The sequence below is a fragment of the Merops nubicus genome, unplaced genomic scaffold (assembly GCF_000691845.1).
Source record: "Merops nubicus isolate BGI_N331 unplaced genomic scaffold, ASM69184v1 scaffold22822, whole genome shotgun sequence".
NCBI classification, from domain to species: domain Eukaryota; kingdom Metazoa; phylum Chordata; class Aves; order Coraciiformes; family Meropidae; genus Merops; species Merops nubicus.
The window spans coordinates 1-24,529 of NW_008595921.1; the positions used below are offsets into that span (position 1 = coordinate 1).

The 24,529-nt window shown below is 47.1% G+C and overlaps 1 protein-coding gene across 1 annotated transcript; it reads left to right on the plus strand.

Annotated features, from left to right (window-relative positions):
- Positions 1-806: 806 nt before the first annotated feature.
- Positions 807-19,048, plus strand: RFWD3 (ring finger and WD repeat domain 3; the record flags this gene model as incomplete). The annotated part of the gene is made up of 11 exons (XM_008936235.1): positions 807-1,048; positions 2,606-2,706; positions 3,283-3,480; positions 5,860-5,951; positions 7,885-7,999; positions 12,687-12,915; positions 14,088-14,238; positions 16,918-17,094; positions 17,733-17,947; positions 18,172-18,389; positions 18,905-19,048. Coding segments are annotated over 11 exons (1,882 nt in total), but the record flags the coding sequence as incomplete, so codon positions are not given.
- Positions 19,049-24,529: the final 5,481 nt, after the last annotated feature.

The following is a 24,529-nucleotide window of genomic DNA, read 5'->3' on the forward strand; positions in this document are numbered from 1 at the left end:
TAAAGCAGGACTGGGTCTGAACGGCCCTCTTGCCGTCTCTGGAAGCAGTTTCCATCCAGGCTGTGGCCAAATTCTGGGCAGGATCTTTGCTTTTTTTTCTTGTGGTGGTGCCTCCTCAGCCCTTCTGTGCTTTCCCTCCTGCTTGCAGAGCTGCTGCTCACAGCGTTCCCTCTGCACTGCCAGATTCCCACTGGTGCTTCTAGCCAGCTTGTGCGCTCTCTCTGCACTCATTGCCCCATTTGGGATTTTCCAGTCACAGTTTCACAGTTGCTGCAGAAACTTTCACAATTGTGCAAAGTCATATTTTTTCAATTTTTTTTTTTTTTTTTATAATTTCTTGTCTCCAGGCAAAGAAAGTAAAAATTTTGTGTTTAATATCATTAGTGATGGGTTTAAAGAGTGATGTTGTCCAACCAGAAAGAAATCCCCACTTCTGGTTTGTTTGGGCTTTGATTCATCTTTGTAGCTTTTGTAAATGCCAAGGGTGAAATTATAATTAACTGGAGCATTGTCTCTAAATTCAGGGAGACCAAGAGCTCTGCTCCTTCCAGATGATTCAACATCACTGTACTGTTTGCCCTTGGACTGCCTGTGAAGGTCACCAGGGTTCTCTGAGCTAGAAGGCAACCTGACAAACTTCCCTTTTGAATCTGAGGGATAATTGAGATGATAGCTGAACTAATCAGGGGGAGGGGAGGCGGTTTCTATCCAGGGATAGAGAGGAAAAGCAGAGAAGAAGGAAGATGAGGAAGAAGCTCCCCTGGAATAACTGGCTTTTTTTTTCTTGCTTGCCTTCCTGGCCTCAGGACAGCACTGGACAGTTACTTCCAGCTCAGCAGGACCCAAGAGCCAGCTGCAGGACCCGGGCTGCGCCTGGAGCCCTCCCGTGCTGCCAGGCACAGCCAGGAACACAGCTCGGGTGGGGCGGTGGAACTGAGCGACTCTGACAGCAGCACTCCTGAGGAGGAGGAGGAGCAGGAGGAGGTGGAAGCTGTGGCACCGCTGTTACCATCGGCCCAGGGGGCTCCTCCAGCTGCCAGCTTGGGAGGTTTGTGCTGAATTTGAGCTGTGTAGAGGCTGAGGGGTTTTTTTCTTTTTTTTTTTTTTGTTAATATTTGCAGCCCACTGCTTATAAAAATAATCCTGGGAACGTTTGAGTAATTTCAGGTTTAGAATTAGTACTTACTAGGCTTCCACTGTTACTGTTCTCAAGGAGTGTTACTGAAGATGCCCCTTGGCCATCAGCAGTGTCTTCAGTTTTCCAAGAAGGATCCAATTCAGGATTTTTTTAATGCTTTGTGACTTCAGTCTGCATCAGTTTAGAATTTGTTTTTTTCATTCCTTTAACTTGTGGTGACACTTAGCCAAGGAGACAGAGGTACTTAGGACTGTGGGCTTTTGGTTTGTCTTGGCTTTTTCTTTCCTTGGCTTTTTCTGTCTTGCTATCCTCTGTCCAGAGTCATGTTCACAGGCTGCCACACACCTCAGTGATGTTGTGATGAACCCCCACAGTTTATGGAGGAGTGAGAAATAACCTTGACTAGCAAGTTAACTGTTAATGCTCAAAGAATATAAGAACAAGGTGTTGTGGGTGGCTATTTGTTTTTTTGTTTGTTTTTTTTTCTGTAGTCTCTAAGAAATGTTCTTCTGCTTCACTCTGCCCTTAGTTTTGATTTTGATTGGGTTTTTTTGAGGGCACATCTATGAGGTGTCTTTTGAACAGAGTCATTCTGCTTGCTCTGAGCTTGTCTTACATGTGACAGAAGCTCAAGCTCTTTAGTGCTAATACTGTGTGAACATATGCTCTCTGTTGGGTTTTCTGGAATTTCCTTGTCTTTTCCTTATATAAACCACTGATTTCTATGCAGACCAGAACCACAGAGGCTGAAAACTATTGACATGAGCCAGGGTTAAGTGATGCCTCTACTGCATTGAGAATATCTGCCTCCAATACTAAATTGTGACTAATAACTCTTGTTGGGTCAGGAGATAGGGGGAGACAATGACTTCTGCTTGATTTTTTTAGTATGCATGTGATGATAATCCAAACAAAATGTTTCTCTGTGCCCATGTTCCAACAGAAGGGCCAAGACCCACCTCAAAAACATCAAAAACCCATCAGAATTGGGAATTGGGATAACAACCAGCTGGAAAAGTGCTTCAGTCAGGGTGAATGGACAGGCAGCATACAGTAAATGCTCTCTTGGCACATGAAATATGTATGCTGAGATCCTTTGGCAAAATAACCTCTGCATACTGGCGTCTGACTTTCTACAGGCGTAATGATCCAGGGGTTCTATCCTTAAATCAGCCCAACTCTAGACCTGTACGAGATAGATTTGTTTCCAGCAGGCCAGGAGATCCTGATAACAGTTGCTGTCTTTACAAGACCTCTCCTTTTTCACTGGATATGCTGAAAGTGTGCTGCTTTCTATGAATGAAAGCATCAAATTCTCATTGGTGGGCTTTGTAGGGATGAGCTTTGTGTGTAACCTGTGCCATTGCTGCACTGCTTATCTCATGCTCTGATGATTTCAGATCAAAGCAAGGCAGACTCCTTTATCCCCCATTACCTATCAGTTCATTTAACCAGGGCTTTCTTTAGCTTCCAGCCAGGTCCAAGTGGAGCCACCTCAAGCTTTGTTTCAAGCTTCTGCAGAACATGGAAATCAAGAAGGTGAAGAGACTGAAGACCAGCAAAAGCAGGTAGGATGATCTGAATGCTTTTGGAGACCGGTTCATAGAATCATAGACTGGTTTGACTTGGAAGGGACCTTTCAAGGTCATCCAGCCTAACCCCCCTGCAGGGAACAGGGATATCCCCAACTGGAGCAGATTGCTCAGAGCCCTGGCCAACCTCACCTGGAATGGTTCCAGGAATGGGGCATCCACCACCTCTCTGGGTAACCTGGCACAGGGGCTCACCACCCTCAGTGTCAAACATTTCTTCCTTCTCTCTAGTCTCGGTTCCCAACAGGCCCTGCTCAAAAGTCTGTCCCCAGCTTTCTGACAGGCCCTCTTCAGATACTGACAGGCCCCCAGAAGGTCTCCCCAGCTGGAGCCTTCTCCTGTGCAGGCTGCCCAAGCCCAACTCTCTCCTGCTGGGCTCCCAGCAGAGGGGTTCCCCCCTCGGGTCATTGCTGGGGCTCCTCTGGCCCCGCTCCAGCAGGTCCCTGTCTCTGCTGTGCTGAGGACTCCAGAGCTGCCCCAGCACTGCAGCTCAATGCTTCACTTGTCTGGGGGGGAAAAAAAAAAATTGTGTGGTTTTATTTTTCATCCTAGAGAACTCCACTGAAGAACCTGGAGCCGTCATTTCCTGCCGGGCTGCTGGATGAGGAGGAAGGAGCTACCTGTACCATCTGCTTTGAGCCCTGGACCAACGCTGGGGATCACCGTCTCTCAGCATTGCGCTGTGGACACCTCTTTGGTTACACCTGCATTGAGAGGTGGCTCAAGGGACAGCCAGGGAAGTGCCCCCAGGTGAATGGAGGTTTCTGGGCACTGGAAAGGCATTGCTGTTGGTTAACTCGTGCTGCAGGTCTTGGTCACTGTAATGGCTACAACTCCTTGCTGCATGAGGAGTCCACCTTTACCTGCTGTCAGAAGTAACAAAAGTCACAGTTACATTGATGTAACTAGGCCAGGAACACCTAGTGCTGCTCTCCAGGGAGAGTTCTCCCTTGGATTCTCTCCTTGCAGTGGAGCATCTGTGAGCAGCAGGCTCAGAAGTTTGCGAGTTCAAGTGCTGAACTCATGGTCCTGGAGTGTGGGAATGGCAGATGGATTCCTGGAAGTCATGAACCAAGCATAAAGAATACATTATTGGACAAGAAATCAGTCTGAGAACTGATTTCAGTTGGTTAATCTTCTGTTTTGAACTGCATCTGCTTTTGCAGGCCTTAGGCAGGTCAGGTTGTTAGGTGGCTTGCAGAGAAGGAGCTGAGAAGCACGTTACAGCCTTTCATGTCCATGTAAAAGTGGCAGATCTGCCTTTTTTTTTTTTTAAAGGCTCTTTTTGGTTTTGTTTCCATGGGTAACATTGATCTCTTTCGGTCAGGTCTCTGCTTCTCTGATGTGCTTCCATTCCTAATTCCTTTTCTCCAGAAAGTGTTGACAAAAAATAGGTCAACAAGTACCTTGTAAATAGGGTTCAGTTCTGCTGCTTCCCAAGTTGGTGGCTGGATGCCCAGGATTTCTTTGGCTTTGTCATTTTGAGAGCTTCCATAGTCTTGCTTGACTTTGCACAGGATTCCCTCCCCTCAACAAGAGACTTCCTCTTGACAAGCACCAGGATTAAACCTAAAGAGTCACTGTTGCCACACCAAAGTCCCAAACCTTATTTTTCTTATCCCTGCCAATTCTGTGTGAGCTTTTCTTCACCCACTCCAAGCCCAGACAGAATTCTCAGACACCCTCCCAATGCTTTTGCGCTCTGGAAATTTGTGACTGCTTTCTTCCTGAACCCTAACAAAATTTTAGCAGATTATTGCTCCCTCTTTTTGTTCCCGTGATGTAATTACAGAAAATGTCTCCAGAATAAGTTCTCCCAGGAACTTTGCAGCTCATTCCTTTCCCCTTCATTTTCAGGCTGTCCTTTGCCCTGGGCTTTCTCTGGATGCTTGCTGTTTGTGGTGCTCTGTACTAAGTGGCTGGAGGGCAAATTCCTGTGAAATTGCAGCCCCCTCCTCCCTGCCCCTCCAGCTGCAGTTGATCCTGCCAGGGTCAGCTGCAGGCTGCCAGGAAAGCTGTCTTAGGACTTGGCACTCTGCAAGGCAGCTCTGTACAAAGGGAGCGGGGTCATCTGCTCTGAAAGTGTTGCCCCTGATAATCTTTGTGCTGCTGAATAATAGAGAAGTCTGCATTGGAAGCGCACGGAGTAACTGAACGTTTAGTGGAGGTTAGTTGGTGTGAGTATTCACTGCTGCTTTCCTGATCCACAAAAGTGTGTTTGCAGTTTTTGCAAAATTACTTGCAGCTTTGGCAGTATTTAGTCTTTCTAACTGTGTGGATGCTGGAATTTCTTCCAAGCCTGAACTCAGCAGGAGGCATTTTCCTTCTTTTTAGGGCGAATCTAAAGCACTTGATGGTCACAGCCAGACTCATAAAATTACTGAAGTATCCAACTCCCCGTGTGTCACTGGAATCTGTGGGATGTCAGCGTTTCCTGCTGGCATGGGAATGCTTTTATGGATTTGGGCCTGTAGGGTTTGATTAAAGGAATAGAAGTGTGTAAGTAACAGAGTTGGGGGTTTACTCAGGGGTTCTTGTTTGTTGGCCAAGGAGCCAGCCTTGATACTTTGAAAATAGGGGCTGGGCTGGTGGTTTGGTTTGTATTTTTTTTTCCCTGGCTTTGTCTGATTTTTTTTTTGTTGTTGTTGGGTTTTCTTTTTTTGTTTTTGAACTTCCCTGACCATGCTGTGTTGCTGGGCCTTTAGCAGAATAAATTTAGTGGAAGGAAGGAGCTGTGTTATTAAAGTGCAGTAAGATACACAACCTGAACTGTTGTTGTAGTCCTGACCAGGGCGCTGGTACCTGTCTGAGGAGGGGTGTCTTACAAACACACAATCACAGAATGATTTGGGTTGGAAGGGACCTTCAAGATCATCTAGGTTCAACCCCCTGCCATGGGCAGGGACACCTCCCACTAGAGCAGGTTGCCCCAAGCCTCGTCCACCCTGGCCTTGAACCCCTCCAGTGGTGGAGCTGATGTTGGTGTGTTTGTGGATTTGTTTTCAAGCAGGCAACCGCTCTCTTCAAAGCCCTAAGCGTTTTTCCAACTAATACTTCACAACTTGTAGGGACGCATAGTTTGGACAGTTAAAATTCATGTAGGTGAACTGAACTTTTCTTTTATTTCAGTGCAATAAGAAAGCAAAACGTTCTGACATCGTGATCCTGTACGCTCGCACTCTGAAAGCACTGGACACCAGTGAACAGGAACGCATGAAAAGGTACAGAGGGGTGCAGACCTCACCCTCTGCATGCTGTCAGAGGCTGCAGTCCAGCTTCTATGTGATGCTTTAATTCCTTTCCCTGTCTGAAGCCACCTGTGCATTCCCTTGGGAGTCACCGTGAGTACGGATGGTTTGCCAAACCGCGGCCTCACATGGGTCTTACCTGGAAGGAGAATTTGCTTTTGGAACACAGTTGTTGAGTTTGGTCTTTGTGGCAGTGAAATGGCAAAAGTGATCTTTCTATCTTGGTTTGTCAAACTCTTCGTGTATATTTTCTTTCGAAAGGTCAGTATGTGTTATTTTGACTGTGCTTTACCCTCCAACTTAAATGTAGACTTTTGATGAGGGAAAAAAGGAAAAGCAGGTAGGAAAATGGGGACTAGTTACTTACTAGCACTCAGTAAGGTGCTGTCACAGATGCAACCTTTTAATTTTTTGAATTAAATATTCAAAATATTTTAAATTTTTATATTTCATAAATAACATATATTAAATATTTGAATTCTTGTGAATCTTGACGTGAATAGACTTCATTTGGGGTCTTCACATCTTTTTAACTTTACTGCTGCTAACAAGGCAGTCTTTCAGCAGCAACCTTGCTATCCTAGTAATTATTAATCAGAAATGATTGAGGATAACTGTCACAAAGGGAAAATACTCCTTCTCTCCGGATTGCCACTGCCTGATGGCATTTGAACTGTACCTTTAGAAGGGTCACGCCGCTTTTACTCAATTGTCACTGCAAAACAAATGATAAATGAAAGCACAGAAGACATTTGGGTGTTTAAATCTTGTTATCTCTCATGGTGAGGTGGTTGTTTTGGAGTTTTGCTTCAGCCCTGCCCTGTGCCGCCTCCACCTCCTGTTTGGGTTGAGAGGCAGACAGCAGGGACTGCCTGGCAGCCTGATGAAGCTGCTGGTGGTGGCACACAGCCACGAGTCGGGGACATATGTCAGTGCTGAGGCTTGCATCAGTGCTGTTTTCACGTGGCCTTGAACTAGGTCTAAGATTGTGGGGTTTGTTCTTCACATTAAAAAAAAAAAAAATGGCCTTCAGGCTCTGAGAACTTGTGTAGAGGATGTGTTTGTGATGGGTAAATACAGGGTTTCTTCTGCAGGAAAAAGTAAATTGGGTGAAGAAGCAACCAAGTTCTGGACTCGGTGAACGTGCAAGGCTGGGTCTATATATATATATATAGGAGGTACTTCAGCAAGCAAGACCTCCTTGCCTGTGAACCACTGAAATAACTGTAATACTGGGGCTTTTGAGGTGCAGAATGCAGTGGTCAACATTACAGGCCAAACGTAGAGATAACTGTCAGGAATGCTGGTGTTTCTGCCCTGCTCTGTAACTATTCCTTCCTCTGGAAAGCCTACATGAAAGCACTTGAAGTATGTTATCGAGTCTGCTGCTGCTAGATGGAGTGTATGCACTTCAGGCTCAAGGCGAGGTAGGGAGTATGGCTCCTGTATGGGCATGTGCAGGGGATTTATCTGCATCTCTATATTTCTGACACAGGTATATTTTCCTGAAATAGAAAATTAGCTACTGGTAATAGAAACAAGCTTGTAAATCTCACTGTGATAGCACTTGCTGTGTTGCGTACATGGCACATTACATAGACGTGGATGGTACAGAATTTGCTAAACTGTTTCTGTAGTGAGAAAACCTCCTGATTTCTCTTTCACCCTTTACTAAATCAGTGAGGATGAGGAAAAAGGCAGTTTCTGGGGGTCAGTACAATTGCATAGCACAGAAGATATCGAGGTGTATGGACCATGTGAGAGAGGTACCACGTTTTCTGTTACTTTTGAACTGACATGAACGAGACTTGTGCTGGGATGAAGCCTGAGTACAGGAGTCGACGGGCCAGAGAAGCATCATGGATAATTCTTTGTTCTAAGGATGGCTTTTCTCTTGTTCCTCCAGCTCTTTAGAGAAGGAGCAAATGCTACGGAGACAGGCGGAGCTGGAGTCTGCGCAGAGCCGACTCCAGCTGCAGGTTCTGACAGACGAATGCAGCAAACTCCGCAAGCAAGTTCAGGTGAGTCTCCTGCTGCTAAAGCAGGCAGGATTCCCTTGCTCCAATCTGTCACTTCCGTGTTCCCTTGGATTAGAGAAGACAGGCTTCCAGTTTTCATAAGCAGCAAGATGTAGTAAACTCAACTGGTGAATCCTCAGGAGTATCCTGAACATCCCAGGCTGGTGTATTCCTGTATCCTACATAACACTGACCTTTTAATTTTGTGCTTCTAATACTTAAAGTTGTAAGTACAACTTAGCAGTAGTGGTTTGGTTTTTTTTTGTTTTTTTTTTTTCTGGCTGCTGATGTTGCAGGTTGCTCCTTGGGCTTTGTAGTGCCTGGAAACGGCTGGTAATACAGCACCAAACTTCTTCTCCTCATCTTTCTCTCAAGCTGCATCAAAATAAGCTTTGAAAATCTCTACAGTAAATGTGTAGTGGGGGCTGTTACCACTAGTTAGTCAAAGCCTTTGAGAAGTGGTTTGTGAAGAGGTGTGGCTGTTTGCAAAACCAAAAGAAAACAACAGAAAATCTTGAAGGGTTTTTTTGTGAAGGTCAGTCAATATTCTACTGGAGCACCTTCTGCTGGCATGAGACTGTGCATGGGCTGACAGCTGCTCAGGGGCACCTCTGTCCCCTTGGAATACAAATTACTGAAAATAAATGACTTGGCTGCTAAACGACTGCTTCTTTCCTGGCTTATGCAACACTGTGATATTTTGAAACCCAGCACAGCTGCTTTTGCAGGATTTTTATAAATTGTGGACTCTACTGGTGCTTCCAACTGTGAATTCTCTGGCATGTTCCACCAGTGCTAGGTTTTCCAGGAGCCTGTTTCATTGCAGTTTGCTGCTTTTCTGTTGCATGAAGTAGTTGATATCTAATCTCTCACTGAATTAACTTAATTTCATGCTTTTCTCTACTTCTGGTTTTTTTTATAGCCTTGGCTGTTCATGTCTGTACATTAAGTAACATCCTCTTTGCTGAAGATTTCCTGTATGACGCAAGATAAGGCTTTATAAATCACTTCCCCAAATTCCTGTATGAATCTTATCAGAGCTCATAAGAAAATTGGTCCACTTCAAACTTTGGCTTAAGAAAAACACAAATAAGATAAAACAGCAGGTCCACAAATTCCTCTTGCAATTCTTCTGGTGTTAAATGATGGAGCATCCAGTCAAAATGACATGAAGTCTCATGCTATAAAGATGAAGTGCCCTGTGTTCTTTAAGCTCTGTTTCAGTATCTAGACTGCATTCATCTCTGTCCTGGAGTGGATAATGTGAATGCTGGAATTGATTTTAAGGTGCTTAATTATACTACGACTGTGCAAGCAGACTGTACATCCTCCTTTTTTGACCATCCTCACTGAGAAATTTGGGGGAATTTCCCTAGCATCTAATCTGAACTCAACTTGTTGTCAGAGTTGTGTTTTGGAAGCAGTGCTTCTGAAGCTTTACTTCTGGCTAAAGTTTTTCCTTTGTGAGCACAAAGAACTTGGGAAGGGGATGTGAGCTACTGCCTTACTCTTGAAGCTGCCAACATTTTCAGTCAAGTTTAGCTAATGATAATCAAACCATCTCTGGCTTGGGGCATTAATACCCCTGATCAACTCAGGTAGGAGATTGGTTTTTGCAAGAGAGAAGCAGCAGCTCTGGTTAGGTATGGAGCAGGAAAGGGGGGGCTGGCAAGGAATTGACAGGAGATTGCATGCTGCTCTGGAGAAGTAAGCAGGTATAATTCTGAGCCTTGCAGAGGGCAGTTTGTATTGCCCGATGTAGTGGAAATTTTTTTTTTTTTTAAATAGGATTTTGACAAGCATCCAGAAGGAATTTGATGGCAAAAGTATGTTTTTTTAAAAAAAAAAAAAAAAAAGTTAACCTATTGCCTCTACAAAAATGTTAGGCTAATGGTTTTATTGTATAAAGATCAAAAAGATGAAAGATTTCTTTGTGTTCACCTCCAGCTAATGTCTGGGGAAGATACAGAATCATAGAATTATTTTCGTTGGATAAAGCCTTTAAGGTCATTGAGCCCAACTGTTCCCCCAGCACTGCCAGGTCCCCACTGACCCATGTCCCTCAGCACCACATCTCCACAGCTTGGAAACCCTTCCAGGGATGGGGACTCCACCACTGCCCTGGGCAGCCTGGCACAGCCCTGGACAACCCTCAAGAGGAAGAAATTGTTCCTCAGGTCCAACCTAAACCTCCTCTGGCACAACTTGAGGCTGTTTCCTCCTATCCTATTGCTTGTTCCTTGAGAGAAGAGCCTGAGCCCCACCTGGCTCCAGCCTCCTGTCAGGGAGCTGTGGAGAGCCAGAAGGTCTCCCCTGAGCCTCCTTTGCTTCAGGCTCAGCACCCCCAGGTCCCTCAGCTGCTCCTCACCACACTTGGGCTCTAGACCCTTCACTTCAGAAGCAGTGGAAGCTGCTGTTTCATTCAGCTGTTTAACTTAGAGTGGAGCTGATTTGTCAGTCCTCTGTGTCCCTTCAACCAAATCTGGACCCAAACCTAAGGAAGGTGCAAGGTGGAGCTCCTGCAGTGCTGCCCCACAGCTTGAGGTTGCACAGTCCTGTGTCTGTCAAAGGTGAGGCTGTGTGTGTCAAAGGTGAGGCTGTGGCTGTGCAGTGGGAGATGGCTTCTGCCAGAGATCTGTGGAAGCACACCCAGAGAGTGACAGTCACCTGGCATCTGCCTTTGTCTTTAAAGCTTCATACCAGCTATTTAGACTATCTAATACTCAAAAGAAAGGTGTTCTGAATTTGCTGTAGCTGGTAGCTTTCCTTTCCTTTTCACTGCTCTCTCCTGCCTCTCCTCCTCCTCAGGAATGCTTCTGCTGTGTGTCCTCTTTCCCCAACCTCCCTGACTGTTCATTCATCACCACAACAAACAGATCTAGGAGGCCATCATAGCATGTGCAGCGAGGAGAGCATGCCCCCGAGGCCCTTACTTAACACCAGGCATCAGGAGAGCTCTGCAAAGCCTCTTGAAGGGAAATACAGACTTATATTACCAAAAGAGAGCTCTTTGGAGCACCCTTAGTGGAATTTGTTCTGCAGTGCAAGATTTTTAATCGCCTTGGTAATTAGTCTCCAGGAGGACTTCCTGACTCTGTTGGCTTCCCCCTTGTGTTTAAATGTAAACATTGGGCTAATAGTCCTTGTGGCTTTAATTGCCTTGTTTCGTTTTTAATAACTTGGGTAAAAGTTGAATGTTAAGTGCAGATGACAAGGTGAGTTTTGTAAACTCCCCAGAGCAACAAATAACTTTAACCTCTTCTGATCCTTGGTGGTGGTGGTATCCTCCTGCCTTCTAGAAGAAATGTAAAAATTTAATAACCTCATTATTTCTAAGTTACCTGTGTTTTCACAGGCTGCTTACTCAAAGCCCAAAGCTATAACTTCCATCATAAGCATCCTGGCAACCCCCACACCTCTCCTTCCTCCCCAGGTTGTTTTGTCTCTGTTGCTCTAATGGGCTCATCTGAAGTCTTCAACTTCGATTTTTTTTTTTTTCCTTTTTTTTTTTTTTTTGTTTAATTCCCTTGGGGCATTTGCAATGCGCTCAATGCGAACCAGATCAGACCTCTGTGAAATCTCAGAATTGCTCTCTTCTTGAGCAGTTTCCAAAAGTTAGAGGTCTTGATGGTAACTATTAATGCAGGGTTTGATCTTTGATCTTGCCTCTCGGAGAACTGCTGCCTCTGCTTAGCTGTGAGTTAAGTGGTTGTGGCTGGTTCGATATGGGAGCTAGCTTGCAGTCTACTGATACATTCGTAATATCACTCTTGCAACCCTTAATTGTTTGAAAATCAGATAGTATTTGAAGCATAATCCATGTTGCTCAGACAACAGAAAGCAAGTAGCAATTTTTTTCCATATATACACTCCTTCCACTATCCCTGGGGTTCTTGCTGTCTGGGTTTGCCCTTGGGTTGCAACAAGCTGGTCAAAATCCTTTACTAGGGGGTATTTTTGGTTGACCCTGAATATGCCAGTGCCCCTACTTGCATGCCCACCTCACCCCTGGTGGTGTCTGTGGAAAGAGGGGTTCTAGGAATGCTTTGTTGCTGGTGGAAGCTGTCGTTGGCCACCTCTCTTGCTGAGCATCCTTGGGCATTGATCAGTGGAGGAAGAGGGAGGAGGAGGTTGCAGAAGCAGGGCTGGAGCTCTTGAGAGTTGTATTGTTCCTGGAATTTGCTGCCCAGGGTTTACAAGAACAGGATCATCTTCATTAAATAGACTGATCTGTTTCCTGCAAAGACCTTTGTGTTGAAACTTGGGCTTTTGGTTTTTTTTTTTGATGGGGCATTCTGGAAATTCTGGAAAATGGTTTTAATTGACTTTCTCTTGTGGTTTAGCTGCATGTAATATTTGGCAGCTTGTTTCTTCTGAACAGCATTGGTCTGGTAGTAATTATTGGCTTTTATGTGTTGCTCAAGAGTCCTCTCTTTCACAGGGTCTAATACATACAGTAACAGACTCCTGAGTATATTCTGCCAGAACTTGCATAACGTTTGAATGCTTTTGTTGCTCACTGTCATAGCCATGGAGTTGGAAATCCGACATTTCAGGAACAGCCTCAAAACGGGTCCATATTTTCCCTGTTTACCTGAGAACAAGCACAGTTGGAGCATCTGGAACAGATAGCCCAGAAGGTTACCTCACCAGTGACACATTAAAGCTCTCTGGGTCTTTTTCTTTGCAGGAGCTGAAGGCTCTGGTGGCCCAGCACAACACGAGTCCTCCCCAACAAGCTGGCAGCTCCCGCCCCTGCTTCCCTGGCAGCCTTCCCTCCAGCCAAAGCCAGCGCAAGTACCACTTGGAGAAGGTTTTTGTGGTGTCCCAGACTGGGAACTGCAGAGTGATGGCATTCTGTGACTCGCTGAGTTGTCTCGTGGTATCACAGCCTTCTCCACAGTCTACTTTTATTCCTGGTAATGAAGCAAGTCAGGATTTGGGGATTCACGGGTGAAAGTTAAATGTTTTCTACTCGTGCGTTGCTTTCCTGCTTGACCTTTGTTGTGCCTGGTAAACTGGGAATGTTCATAAGACTTCCTGCAGTTCATCTGGCCCCTGCGCTGGTATCCTGTGCCTAGTGAGGTGGCTGTTTCCTTGTCACTTCCATGACAGAATCCCAGCAGAGAGTCCCTGGCTCTTCTGCTGAAGTGCTGCATCCACAGGAAGGTAAAAGGAGTGCCTGGTCCTCCTTACAGAGGTGGGTCTGCACTTGGGCCTCTGGAGAAGCTTCCAGTGCTTGAGGGAGAAACATTACTTCCTAGGCTGCAGGTGGATTGATCCACATGCAGTTGATTTGCCATTACTCTTTAAAACTAAAAGATAAACCTCAAGCAAAAACCTTTTCATATGAATGCTAGGAGCACTGTTTCCAGTGAGGAAATAAGCCAAGAGGCTGTGGGCAGCCCAGGTTTTGTCTCACTGTTACGGCCGGGGCAAGTGACCCCACACTGGGACCAGCGCCAGCTTGCTCTGTCATGGAAATGGATGTAGCACTAGGAGCCTGGGAGTGTTTATTTGCAAAGTCCTTCAGTGCTTTCTGAGTGCTGAAACTTCATTTGGTTAATGGTTTTGAGATTCGCATGCCTTATCTAGACATAACAACATTGTGTTCTGCATTCAACTGACCCTTCCTTATTTTTTCTGGCTTTTGGAGACAGGGAATGGAATCTCTGAATGGAGGCTTTGTGGGGACTCTGACACACAGGTTGAGTTCACCTGTAACCATTCTCTGCAGTGATGCTTGTTCTCTTAATAGCTATGTAATCCTACTGTGTGTGGCTTTATCTCAGCAAGAATGGCTTTGAAGAAGCTGACTAAAGAGCAGCAGGCTCTTGTAACAGGAACTGTGACACTGATATGGAGTTTGCTTCTCCTGGCTGGGATCCGTGAGGATTTAGCCCTGTTGCCATTTGAGCTAAGGAACAATTTGTGGCAGTTCTTACTCAGAACAGCAAATTTTATGTGTACGTTACACCGCAGGCTTCAGGACAGTTATTGTAGTTCTAGCATAGAGATTGTAGTTCCAGAGTTGGTGGTTCTCCACGTGTGCAGCTCTGTGATAACTGTCCTTATCCTTCTCCCCTGGCAGGTTGTGGTGTTAAGATGATGAGCGTGGCCAACCTGAAGAGCAGCCAGTACATTCCCATACACAGCAAACAGATTCGGGGGCTGGCTTTCAGCAGCCGACCAGATGGCTTGCTGCTCTCTGCAGCTCTGGACAACACTCTCAAACTCACCAGGTGAGCCCTTCTGCAGGGAGCAGCCTATCCAGCCAAGTCATCCTATGTGCAAGAGACGGGACTGCATTTTGTTCTGTCTCACTGGAAATGTCTTGCTGTACTTGCTCTTCTGATTTCCAAAAGATGCTGCTGAGATGAGGCCAGGTCTGTGTGTGGGAGCTGACAGAGGGAAACACTTGTTCATGCTTTCAGGTCCTGGAGTCCTCACAGGGACTTGCTGGAGGAGCCCCAGCAATGACCCAAGGGGGGAACCCCTCTGCTGGGAGCCCAGCAGGAGAGAGTTGGGCTTGGGCAGCCTGCACAGGAGAAGACTCCAAGGAGACCACATAGGGGCCTGCCAGGACTTCAAGGGACCTGTCAGAAAGCTGGGGACAGACTTTTGAGCAGGGCCTGTTGGGACAGGACAAGGGGGAATGGTTTGAAACTAGAAGAGGGGAACTGAGACTAGAGAGAAGGAAGAAGTGTTTGACACTGAGGGTGGTGAGCCCCTGGCCCAGGCTGCCCAGAGAGGTGGTGGATGCCCCATCCCTGGAACCATTCCAGGTGAGGTTGGCCGGGGCTCTGAGCAACCTGCTCCAGTTGGGGATGTCCCTGGTCCCTGCAGGGGGTTTGGCCTGGATGGCCTGGAAAGGTCCCTTCCAACTCAAACCAGTCTGTGATTCTGTGATGTTTTAGGTGGAGGTGTTATGGATCTATCTGTCTTTGACACATTTCCTGTGAAGAACTCAGTGGAAAAAAGTAACTGAGCATGGATTGGCCAAGTTGTGTTGAGAACAAATGTAGTGTAATGTATAGATAGGAAATATCCTGCCCACTTGATTTTCTGTCCCTAGAGGGAGGTGTGGAGCACAGGAACTTGCATGGCCTGAAACAGAAACAAGAGGTATTTAGTTTTGGCCCTATGTTCCCTGCACTGATGTTGAGTCTCTGATTTTACACTTACTGTAGAGTGTGAGACCCATCTGGGGTGTGAAATGTGTAGAGAGCACTGAGCATGTGCTAGAGGAACACAATTTCTCTAGAGCTAACAGACTTAAAGCAGTGGGTTGGAGGCTAATTATGCAGAGGCTGAGAGAAAAATGCATCCAGTCCTGTTAAATTCACAGCCTGTGAGTGTGTTTTCTTGCTGCTCTGCTGCTTTTCAACCTGAAGCTTAAGCTGCTTCAGAAATTTGGCTGATAGATTCTTATTGAGCTATATCAACATCTTTATGCACATAGAGCTGCCAGTTAGGACAGGATTACGTGTCAGGATTACAGGGTATGTCTATTACTTGACCAGTTAGTGCCAATTCTTGCCCATGGGTGAAGCAATGAAGAGAACTTAATCCTGCAGTAAAAATGTAGAGAATGTTGCTTTCCTGTTACCCTGTTGAAATATTTGCTAGACCAGTTAAAAGTAAACAAAACTTTCCCTGATGCTAAAGTCGGCATGCCAGATTTCCAACTGATGAAGTTGATATTCTTCTCATAGTTTAGAGAGAAGCTTCTCGTTGTGATATCTGCTCAGACACTTGACTCCCACACCTGCCTCAGTTCCTGCACCAGAACTTGTGATCCTCTTGCCTTTGTGCTTGATCCCAGAATGTCTTGGAGTTAAGTGCTGGCTTCAGCAGAATGTTCACACTTCTTTCAGTCTTTCTCTGGAAGAAGAGTCCTCTTTTGGTTATCTTTCTTCCCTAGTTACTGATTTCATTGTCATCCTACCAAAAGCAATTATCCCAGGTGTCCTGAAGCCTCTTGTTCTGGCTTGCAAGTGTTTAAAATAGCACCATGACATTTGTGGTTTTTTTTGGTTTGTTTTTTTTTTTTTCCTTGTTGTTTTGAACCAGTCAGTGTTCTGATCTGAAAGTCCCTGTTACTTTTCCCCAGCCAGGTTTGTCTTTGTGGTTGTTCTCCTTGTACTTACCTAGGAGCAATTACTCGCTTCTCTGGAGTTCTGAGCACGGTCACCTTCCCCAGGGAGGAGCCCACACCTTGTGAAGGATACCCAGAGCTCCTTTGATACGTGCTGTCTTCTGTCTCCTGCTGCCCTTTGCAGATACATCCTGATCCAACACCAGCTTCCTCTGCTTCCTGGGCTGTGCCCCTCTGTGTACTCCCCTCTTCCTTTCACAAATGGAGCTCCTAAAGAATTAATGCTATAAATGTACGTTCAACTGTCTATACCCCACTAGCTGTCTGTTTCTTGCTTAAATTGGATTCTTTTGAGGCATAAGCACCGTTCATCTTGTATAAAAAAAAAAAAAAAAAAAAAAAAATGAAGAGGGAAATCATTAATGAGAGGTGTAATCTGAAGAGATGGGCCTGTGATCTCAGGAATATGTGATTTTACGGGATTACGCTAGAGTCACTTCTAATTGTTTCCAGAAAAGTAACTTATGTGCCTTAATTTAATTCCAGTAATGCAGCGCTGAGATTTCCAGTCTCCAAAGACCTATCTGGAAAAGGAAGCACTGGCCTGGAAGAATTATAAATCACTTGACAACAGCCAAGTGATTATTCTGTCTAGATTTTCCAGATTCATGTCTGGAGTAAAGGAGCTAATTCAGAATTCAGTCTGAAGAGAGAGGCTGCTGTCTAAAGACTTGAAAAAGCTGGATTTGCTTACCTTAATTAGGCTGTTTTCTCATCAGTAGATGCTTATGCAACGAGCCAAGACTTTGCTTTCCTTCTGCAGCTTGGCAACAAACACTGTGGTGCAGACATACAATGCTGGCCGTCCCGTCTGGAGCTGCTGCTGGTGTCTTGACGACACAAACTACATCTACGCTGGCTTGGTCAATGGCTCCATCATGATATATGATTTGAGAGACACAAACTCTCACGTCCAGGAACTAGTCCCTCAGAAGTCCAGGTATGGCATAAAGGGTTTTTATTCCTCTCACTTTCTCTAGTACGCATTAAGCTAAAGATAGCTTCTTCTGGAAATAGCACAGCAATTGGAAGGGTTGAAGCTGGTTTTTGTGAATCTCTTGTTCAAAAATGCAAATTCAGCATGGAAGTGAGAAGCTTCTCACAGGGCTGTGTGCTATACATAGAACTAAGTATGAGGGTTTTTTAATGCATCTTTTATGCAATTTTTTTTCTTTTTTAATCTTTTTAAGGCACATAGTGGTCAGAAATGGACCCACTGATGCAGTCTGAGGAGGAGAACTGACTTCGTTTTGGAGCTGGGTTTAGTATTTAATTCAGAGAGGGCAAATTAGAGAGGTGTGAGACACTGGTACTTCAGTCTCTGCTTCTTGTGTAAATCAGCATTTGATTCCCCAATCTTACATGCCGCCTAATGCTTCTTTAACACATAAGATCCAGTAGTTAGGTCAAATGTCACTTATTCTTGACAAATCCCTTGGGGTTCTGTGCTTAAAGAACCATTTTGTAGCCTGCTTAGCCCCTCTCTGCAGCGTGGCTGGAGAGCCTAGAGCTCAGTCGTGGCAGAACAGCAGCGTAGCTGCGTCCAGCATCGCTGACCCTTGCCAATCCCCCTTCCAGGTGCCCCATGGTATCACTGTCCTACCTGCCCCGCATGGCCTCGGCGGCGCTGCCCTACGGTGGAATACTAGCTGGGACCTTGGAAGGAGCCTGTTTTTGGGAATGGAAATCTGGCAACTCCTACCGGCCTCATCACCTGCCGCTGGAGCCCGGGGGCTGCATCGACATCCAGACGGAGATCAGCACCCGGCACTGCCTCGCCACGTACCGGCCCAGTGCGTAGCTGCGCTCTGCTGGATTAAACCCAGCTCTGCTGCTGGGGGCGCTCAGCAGAGGCGTGGAACCTGCCCTAACTGGAGCAGTGAGCATCTGCCTAACGATAGGAATCGCTCGAGGGCGAAACGAGGCGGCTGCAGGGTGGGGCTGCTACCTTCCTATAGTTAAAACTCGTCCGCAATTCATTTTTTCCAAAGGTTCCCTTTTTCCTTCTGTCACGCAGGTAAAAGTAACCCCTGCGTGCGTTGCGTGATGATGGAGCTGACGTGCAGCCCGCTGACAGAGGCCTCTGAAGATGTGGTGTGTTCTTCTAACCCTGTTCAGACTTTCAGTGCTGGGCCCACCTGCAAGCTGCTGACCAAGAATGCCATTTTCCAGAGCCCGGAGGAGGACGGCAGCGTCTTTGTATGCGCTGGCGACGAGGCGTCGAACTCTGCCCTGGTACCTCCTCCTTCTTTTCCACGTGGCGTTGGGGTTTAGTGCAGTTCGAGGGAGAGAAGCTGCATGTTTTTGGTGGGATAGCAAGCGTGGTAGGTGCTGGGAGTGATGTATGTGGGCGTTTTAGGAGTGACAGGGAAGATGAGGAGGAGGGTTGTGTTTTAGGTGAGAAAGCAGCTCAGATGCAGAGCGTGAACAACTGACTGGATGAATGTCTGGCTTGAAGGAGAGGGTATCATGCAGCCTAGCAGTAATTGGGCTTGGACAGAAGGCTCCAAGGAGACCTGGTGGCCTTTCAGGACTTCAAGAGGCTTGTCAGAAAGCTGGGGACAGAGTTTTGAGCAGGGCCTGTTGGGACAGGACAAGGGGGGGATGGTTTGTTGCAGACCATCCAAGCAGGGTGTGAGAGCAGAGGAAGGACCCTGTACATAAGTCGAAGGAAGTCTTTCCTCAGGAGAGGAAGCTGTTTTGGCTGGGAGGGGAGAATCCTGCAGTCCCTGACCTTGTGTGTCCCACAGCTCTGGGATGCTGGCAGTGGCTTCTTGCTGCAGAAGCTGCAGGCTGACCTGCCCGTGCTGGATATCTGCCCCTTGGAGGTGAACCAGACTCACCTCCTGGCTACCCTAACTGAGAAGATGGTGAAGATCTACAAGTGGCAGTGAGAGAGGTCCTCACCCCTGCCACGGAGGCTTTCCAAACGTGCTGCTGATCAACCCTACACCACTGCTGAGCCCTAGACTCTGCTCTCCTGCGTGTGCTGCATTCAGGAGACAGGAACCACCACAGCACCTTTCTGGCAGCAGGCAGGAGCTGGCGTCGGGAGCAATTCCCTTCTTTCATCTTCCTTTTTAGGACTGCCCTTAGATTTTCGGTTAATTTTTTTCAGTCAAACTCCACAAGCTGCCTCAGCACAGCAATAGTTCTTGGATCCTCTCCAGCATGTGCTGCTGCACTTCTTTTCCAGCACGAATGCAGCACAGGGACATGAAATCTCTTCTATGGATCAACAAAACAAAGAGGAACTTGAAGACCTGAGACTCCCACTGCGCCTGCTCCTGGAGTCCTGCTGTGATCACCAGGTGATGAAAAGGTGGCAATACCAGCACCTGGCTGATCAGTGGGAAAGCAAGTTCTCTGCTTCAGGGAGCATACTCCGTGTTCTTTTGAAGGTCTGGAGTCAATCAGCAGTTCCTCCCTGATGAGGACAGGCCCTGTTTTGTAACAATGGAGAGAACAGACTTGGAAAATCTACAGAGAATGTGTGTGGGTTTTTTTTTGTTGTTGTTGTTTTTTTTTTTTTTTCCCCCCCATGAGTGTGTAATTTGCACTGTAATTCCTTAATTCCATCCCCATTTCCTTCCCCTTCTCTCTTCCCACAAGCAAACTTGGACAGTTTTGTTGTGGAAAGTGAAACTAGAGAAGCAAAGGTGAAGAGGGGGAGATGAGTCTTGTGCTGTTTGCTGCTAAGTTCATGGTGTCCTTCCTTAAAGACAACCACGGAAAAGAATGCTGGCTGCTTTCCTTGTTCAGTTGGGGTTTTGGTTGTTTTCCCCTTTGAGGAACTGGTGGAACCTCGGGGATTTCATCAGCTTGCTTTCACTGCCTTTTTGCCTTCCTTACATCATAACTGTCAGCTCACCGGCCCGTCATGGGCAGCTTCCAGTTGTATTTGTGTGTGAGTGTGCTGTGGACTCACTGGCTTCTGTAAATCTAAGGATTTACACAGGTCAGGGGATGCGTGCTGGCCACAGGCCGTGGGCTTGTACCCCTCTAGATACACTGAGGGAGGGTGAGAATGTTTCTCTCCAGCTCAGACCACAAAACAGGATTTAGGTTTCATTTTGTATTTAACACAAGCAAACTGCAAGGATGCTGAAAGCTGCAAGATGAGTTCCCTGCGCTGGAAACGTGCCCCTCAGCACAGCTCTGCCTCTGGCAGCGGCATCCAGCCTGTTGGGGTTGAGCGTGCCACCACTTAAACTGCCAGGGTACTTTTATTTTCTGAAGTCTGGGGCTTGCACAGTATGATCCTGTCTTAAAAATGACATGGAGAAAGATCTCTGCTTAACTTTATATTTTTCTCTACAGTATTTTGTTTCTATATTTTTGTATACAGGAAAATAAAGTGTTTATAGTTATCAAATCTAACTGGTGCTGCTGTGCTTTAAAACTAGTCTTGGGGCTGCACACAGTGTACCTTGTGAACAGGAGCAAGTGTCTTCATGTGCAGGTGAGGTTTCTTCTGCTTTGTATTGCTTCCATGTCATGCTGAGCTTCAGCCTGAAATAATGTAGGGTTTTAGTGGCTGGAGAGTCCTCAGTGAGCCATGCTGCTCTGAGCAGGTATTGGGAAGGGAAAGGGCTGAGCAAAGTCAGGCTGTGCATCTCTGACAGCCTTTTAAATGGAAATAAACTCACTGGTGTGAGGCTTTCACCTTTTAACAGGGGCAAGGGGCTAGTGAGGAGAAGAATGACGTGAGGAGGACTCCAGTAACACCAGCTAAAACCAGCAGGAGCAGGCTGGGCTCTGATGGCTTAGTGCAGTGAGCTGCTTGTTCTCAGCTGTCCTGAGGCATCACTTGTGCTCAGGGAATCCCAACCCCTTCTTCCCAGAGGAAACCTGGAAAATTTTAAATGGACAGGAAAAGGAGTTAAAATCAGCTTTTCATTTTCTAGGTAGTGCTTCTTTTCTACTTTATTCCACCCTACAGGTGTAAGAGCTACAATCTCAACTGCTTTTAAAATAATAACAGCAGATGACACTTTTCTTGTTCTCTGTTTTCAAATCCATAGTTTTAAGAAGATTCTCCAAAGATGTGAGATGTGCAGAGCTTTGTAACATTGTCCTAGCCACAGGTTTGCAGCAGGCTCCAGGAAAGAGCACCTAAACCATGTGCAGAAAGCCATCAACATCGAGGGCTGATAAAAGGTCAGATGTGTTAATTAAATATTTGCTTATCTCTGCCTGGAGTCAAAGGGGCAGGTTCTGGGATGGAAGAAGGAAGGAAGGAAAAAACCCTGGGTGCCTCTGCATGATGCAAGGCAGCTGTTGTGAGAGGCTGAGCTGTTTCACTGGTGTTTTAGGCAATGAGCTGCTACGTGGCTATTTCTGCTGCTGTCTCTGGGAAGATTTTGTTATCGTGGAGGAGGGCGGCCCCTTGGCAACGCCTGGAGTAAATCTGATGTGAGGCGAGAGGGGCAGCCCCTATGGACAGGGCCTTGCTCTTACCTGTGCACAGACATCTTTTAATATTTTTTTCCCCAGGTTCCTGCAGGGGAGCACCTTCCCTGATTTTAATTCACCTATAAACAGGCCTGAGGTGGCGTTTCAACAACTACAATCCACAGTGGTGCAGGTAACAAAAGGTAGAGCTAAAAAAGGGTGAGAGGAGAAGTGGGCACAGCTTGGTGTGTGCACCCCAAGGCAGCACTTGTCTCTGGCTGTGCCCCCGCTTCCTGGAGGGTGGAAAAGTGGCAGTTTTACATGTCCTGAACCAAATTTGTTTAAAACCAGGCAATGGGGCGAGTAAAACAAGAGGCTTAGACTGAACCTTGTCACACTGAGGCAGCCAGAGCATCCCCGTGGGATTTTGTTCAGTCCTTGGTTTGCAAGGAGACGTGGCAAGATTTGCTGCTAATGTAGATGAGAAGATTTTCTACTGAGACAGTAAATCCCTCAGCAGACCTGGATGGCTGCTGCTCTGTAGAGGAGAGAATAGGAGGAAAAGGAGTTCAGGAAGAAGGAAGAGGAGGAGGTGGGAGGGTGGAACAAAGAAACGAACAAGGAAAGACTAGTTTTCTGTTAGGTTCGAATTGCATTGAATACCAGGAGGAGTAAACGTGAAGGACCAGATTTCCCTGCCAAGAGGGAGGTCTGGTCTCCCCTGCTGGGATGGCACTTTTGGCTTTCCATTAGCCAATCTGCAGATGAAGATTTTCACAGCTAAAATGTGAGTTAGCCGAGTGCTCAAACACCCTCTGAATCACAACTGTTTTGGCTGGAAAAGGCCTTTAAGATCATTGAGTCCAATTGTTAACCCAGCACTGCCAGGTCCCCACTGACCCATGTCCCTCAGCACCACATCTCCACGGTTTGGAAACCCCTCCAGGGATGGGGACTCCAACACTGCCCTGGGTGCAAAACTGAACCCAGGATTTGGAGTGTGGAGTATTTAGCTTCCTCAGAAGAACTTGTTGATGGAGATCATCATTAGTTGGGAAAGACAGCACTGGAGTTTGGAGGGACCTATTGGTCTCAACCTTCTCAGGGTGGAGGGAGGCAGCTGAGCCAGTCTGTGTGCAAGGGAGAGAGCCTTGGCATGCTGTGTGGAGATCCAGCTGAGATTTGGAGCCCTGCATGGGAGCCAGTGCTTTGTGTCCAATTAAAAACTGGAGCAGCTCCTCTGCATGGACCAAGGAGGAGCTTTTCTTCTCCCCAGAGTGGTGAGCTGGAAGGCTGAAGATGCTGCTGGGAAGGAGCAAGAGATGTCCCAGCAGCTCAGCTCACTCCAGTCTCACTCACTCACTGCAAAGCCTGGGGGTATAAAAACACCTTTTATTGCTTCGAGTGGTGAGACTTAAATGTGCTGCCTGCTACGAAAGCAGCTGACTGCAAGCACTTAATGCAGCACCCAGCGTCCAGTGTGGCAATAAGGGAATTCCCACCCAGCCTGTGCTGAGAGACAGAAGCTGCAGCAGCAGTTGGGTTATTGCAGGGGTGGAAACGTCGCTATGCACACAGAAATACCTCTTCCTTCTTTAACTTGCTGCGTGGATGGGGAGATTTAATGGCAGCTTGTGCAAGATGGTAAAATCCATGGCCGGGAGGAAGTTTTGCTTGAACACAGGATGCTCATCGAAAATCGAGTCTCTGGAGAGCACCCGGGGTGTGGGGAGGGAGAAGGGAGATGGAACCCAGCTCCTCAGCTCCCCTCTGTCCTTGTCCTGTGATGGAGGGAGGAGCAGAGCCAGCTCTCATGCTGGAAGAGCTCTTCAAACAGCCTCCCCTGAGCCAAAGGGGCTGCCAAGCTCTGGTTGGATTTTGCTGGCTTTTGGCTTTGAGTGTTCCCAGCTGCGTGGTCCCTGGGTGCCACCACAAAGCTGCTTTCCTGAGCTACTTGCCCTAGCATAACACTCAAATGTGAGAAGTGCAGGGCCTTTTCCAGCTGACCTCTTTCCTCTCCCCTCCTCCACCCAGATGAGGTGGCTGCAGGTTGGGGGACGTGGTTGGGCTTGAGCTTGCTGAGGGTGCTGTGGTGGCTCCTGGTGTAGCATCTCCAAAAGCAGGATTTTAACGAGGCAGCTTGGGAACAGGAAGGCAGCAGCCCTAGAGCTTTGCTTCACCCCAGCTCACTGATGTGCTCCAGCATCCAGGCAGAAGCTTCTGACTTTGGACCAATGCCAGCTTGTGCTGGGAAAACTGCTCCTGGAGTCAACCAGGCAGAGGAATTGAGGTGGGATTTTTTCCCTGTCCTTCCTTGTGGTAGAGGGGTCCATGGCACAACCAAAACCCTGCTCTGATGCAGGGTTGCAGACACCACGTTTGGATGATCCGTCAGGAAATTCAGCATCCAACTCCTTAATGACCTAGTAGGAACTTGTAGATCCCACCTCCAATGGAGGTAAGATCATTCTTAAAGGAGCACCCATTTCTCATCATTGTCATCCCTTTGTACTGAGCATGGGCGAGGCTGCTTCTTGAATCCTGGGGTCAGTTTTGGGCCCCTCACTCCCAGAAGGACCTTGAGGGGCTGGAGCATGGCCAGAGAAGGGCAACAAAGCTGCTGGGGAAGGGTCTAGAGCCCAAGTGTGGTGAGGAGCAGCTGAGGGAGCTGGGGGTGCTGAGCCTGGAGCAAAGGAGGCTCAGGGGAGACCTTCTGGCTCTCCACAGCTCCCTGACAGGAGGTTGGACCCAGGTGGGGGGTGTTCTCTTCTCCCAAGGAACAAGCCCCAGGACAAGAGGAAAGAGCCTCAAATTGTGCTACAGGAGGTTTAGGTTGGATATTAGGAAAAATGACTTCTCCAGAGGGGCTGCCCAGGGCGGGGGTGAGTCCCCATCCCCGGAGGTGTTTCCGAGCCGTGGTGCTGAGGGACCCGGCTCAGAGGCGAACTCGCCGCTCCGGGCGCTCTCCCTGCGCGCCCACC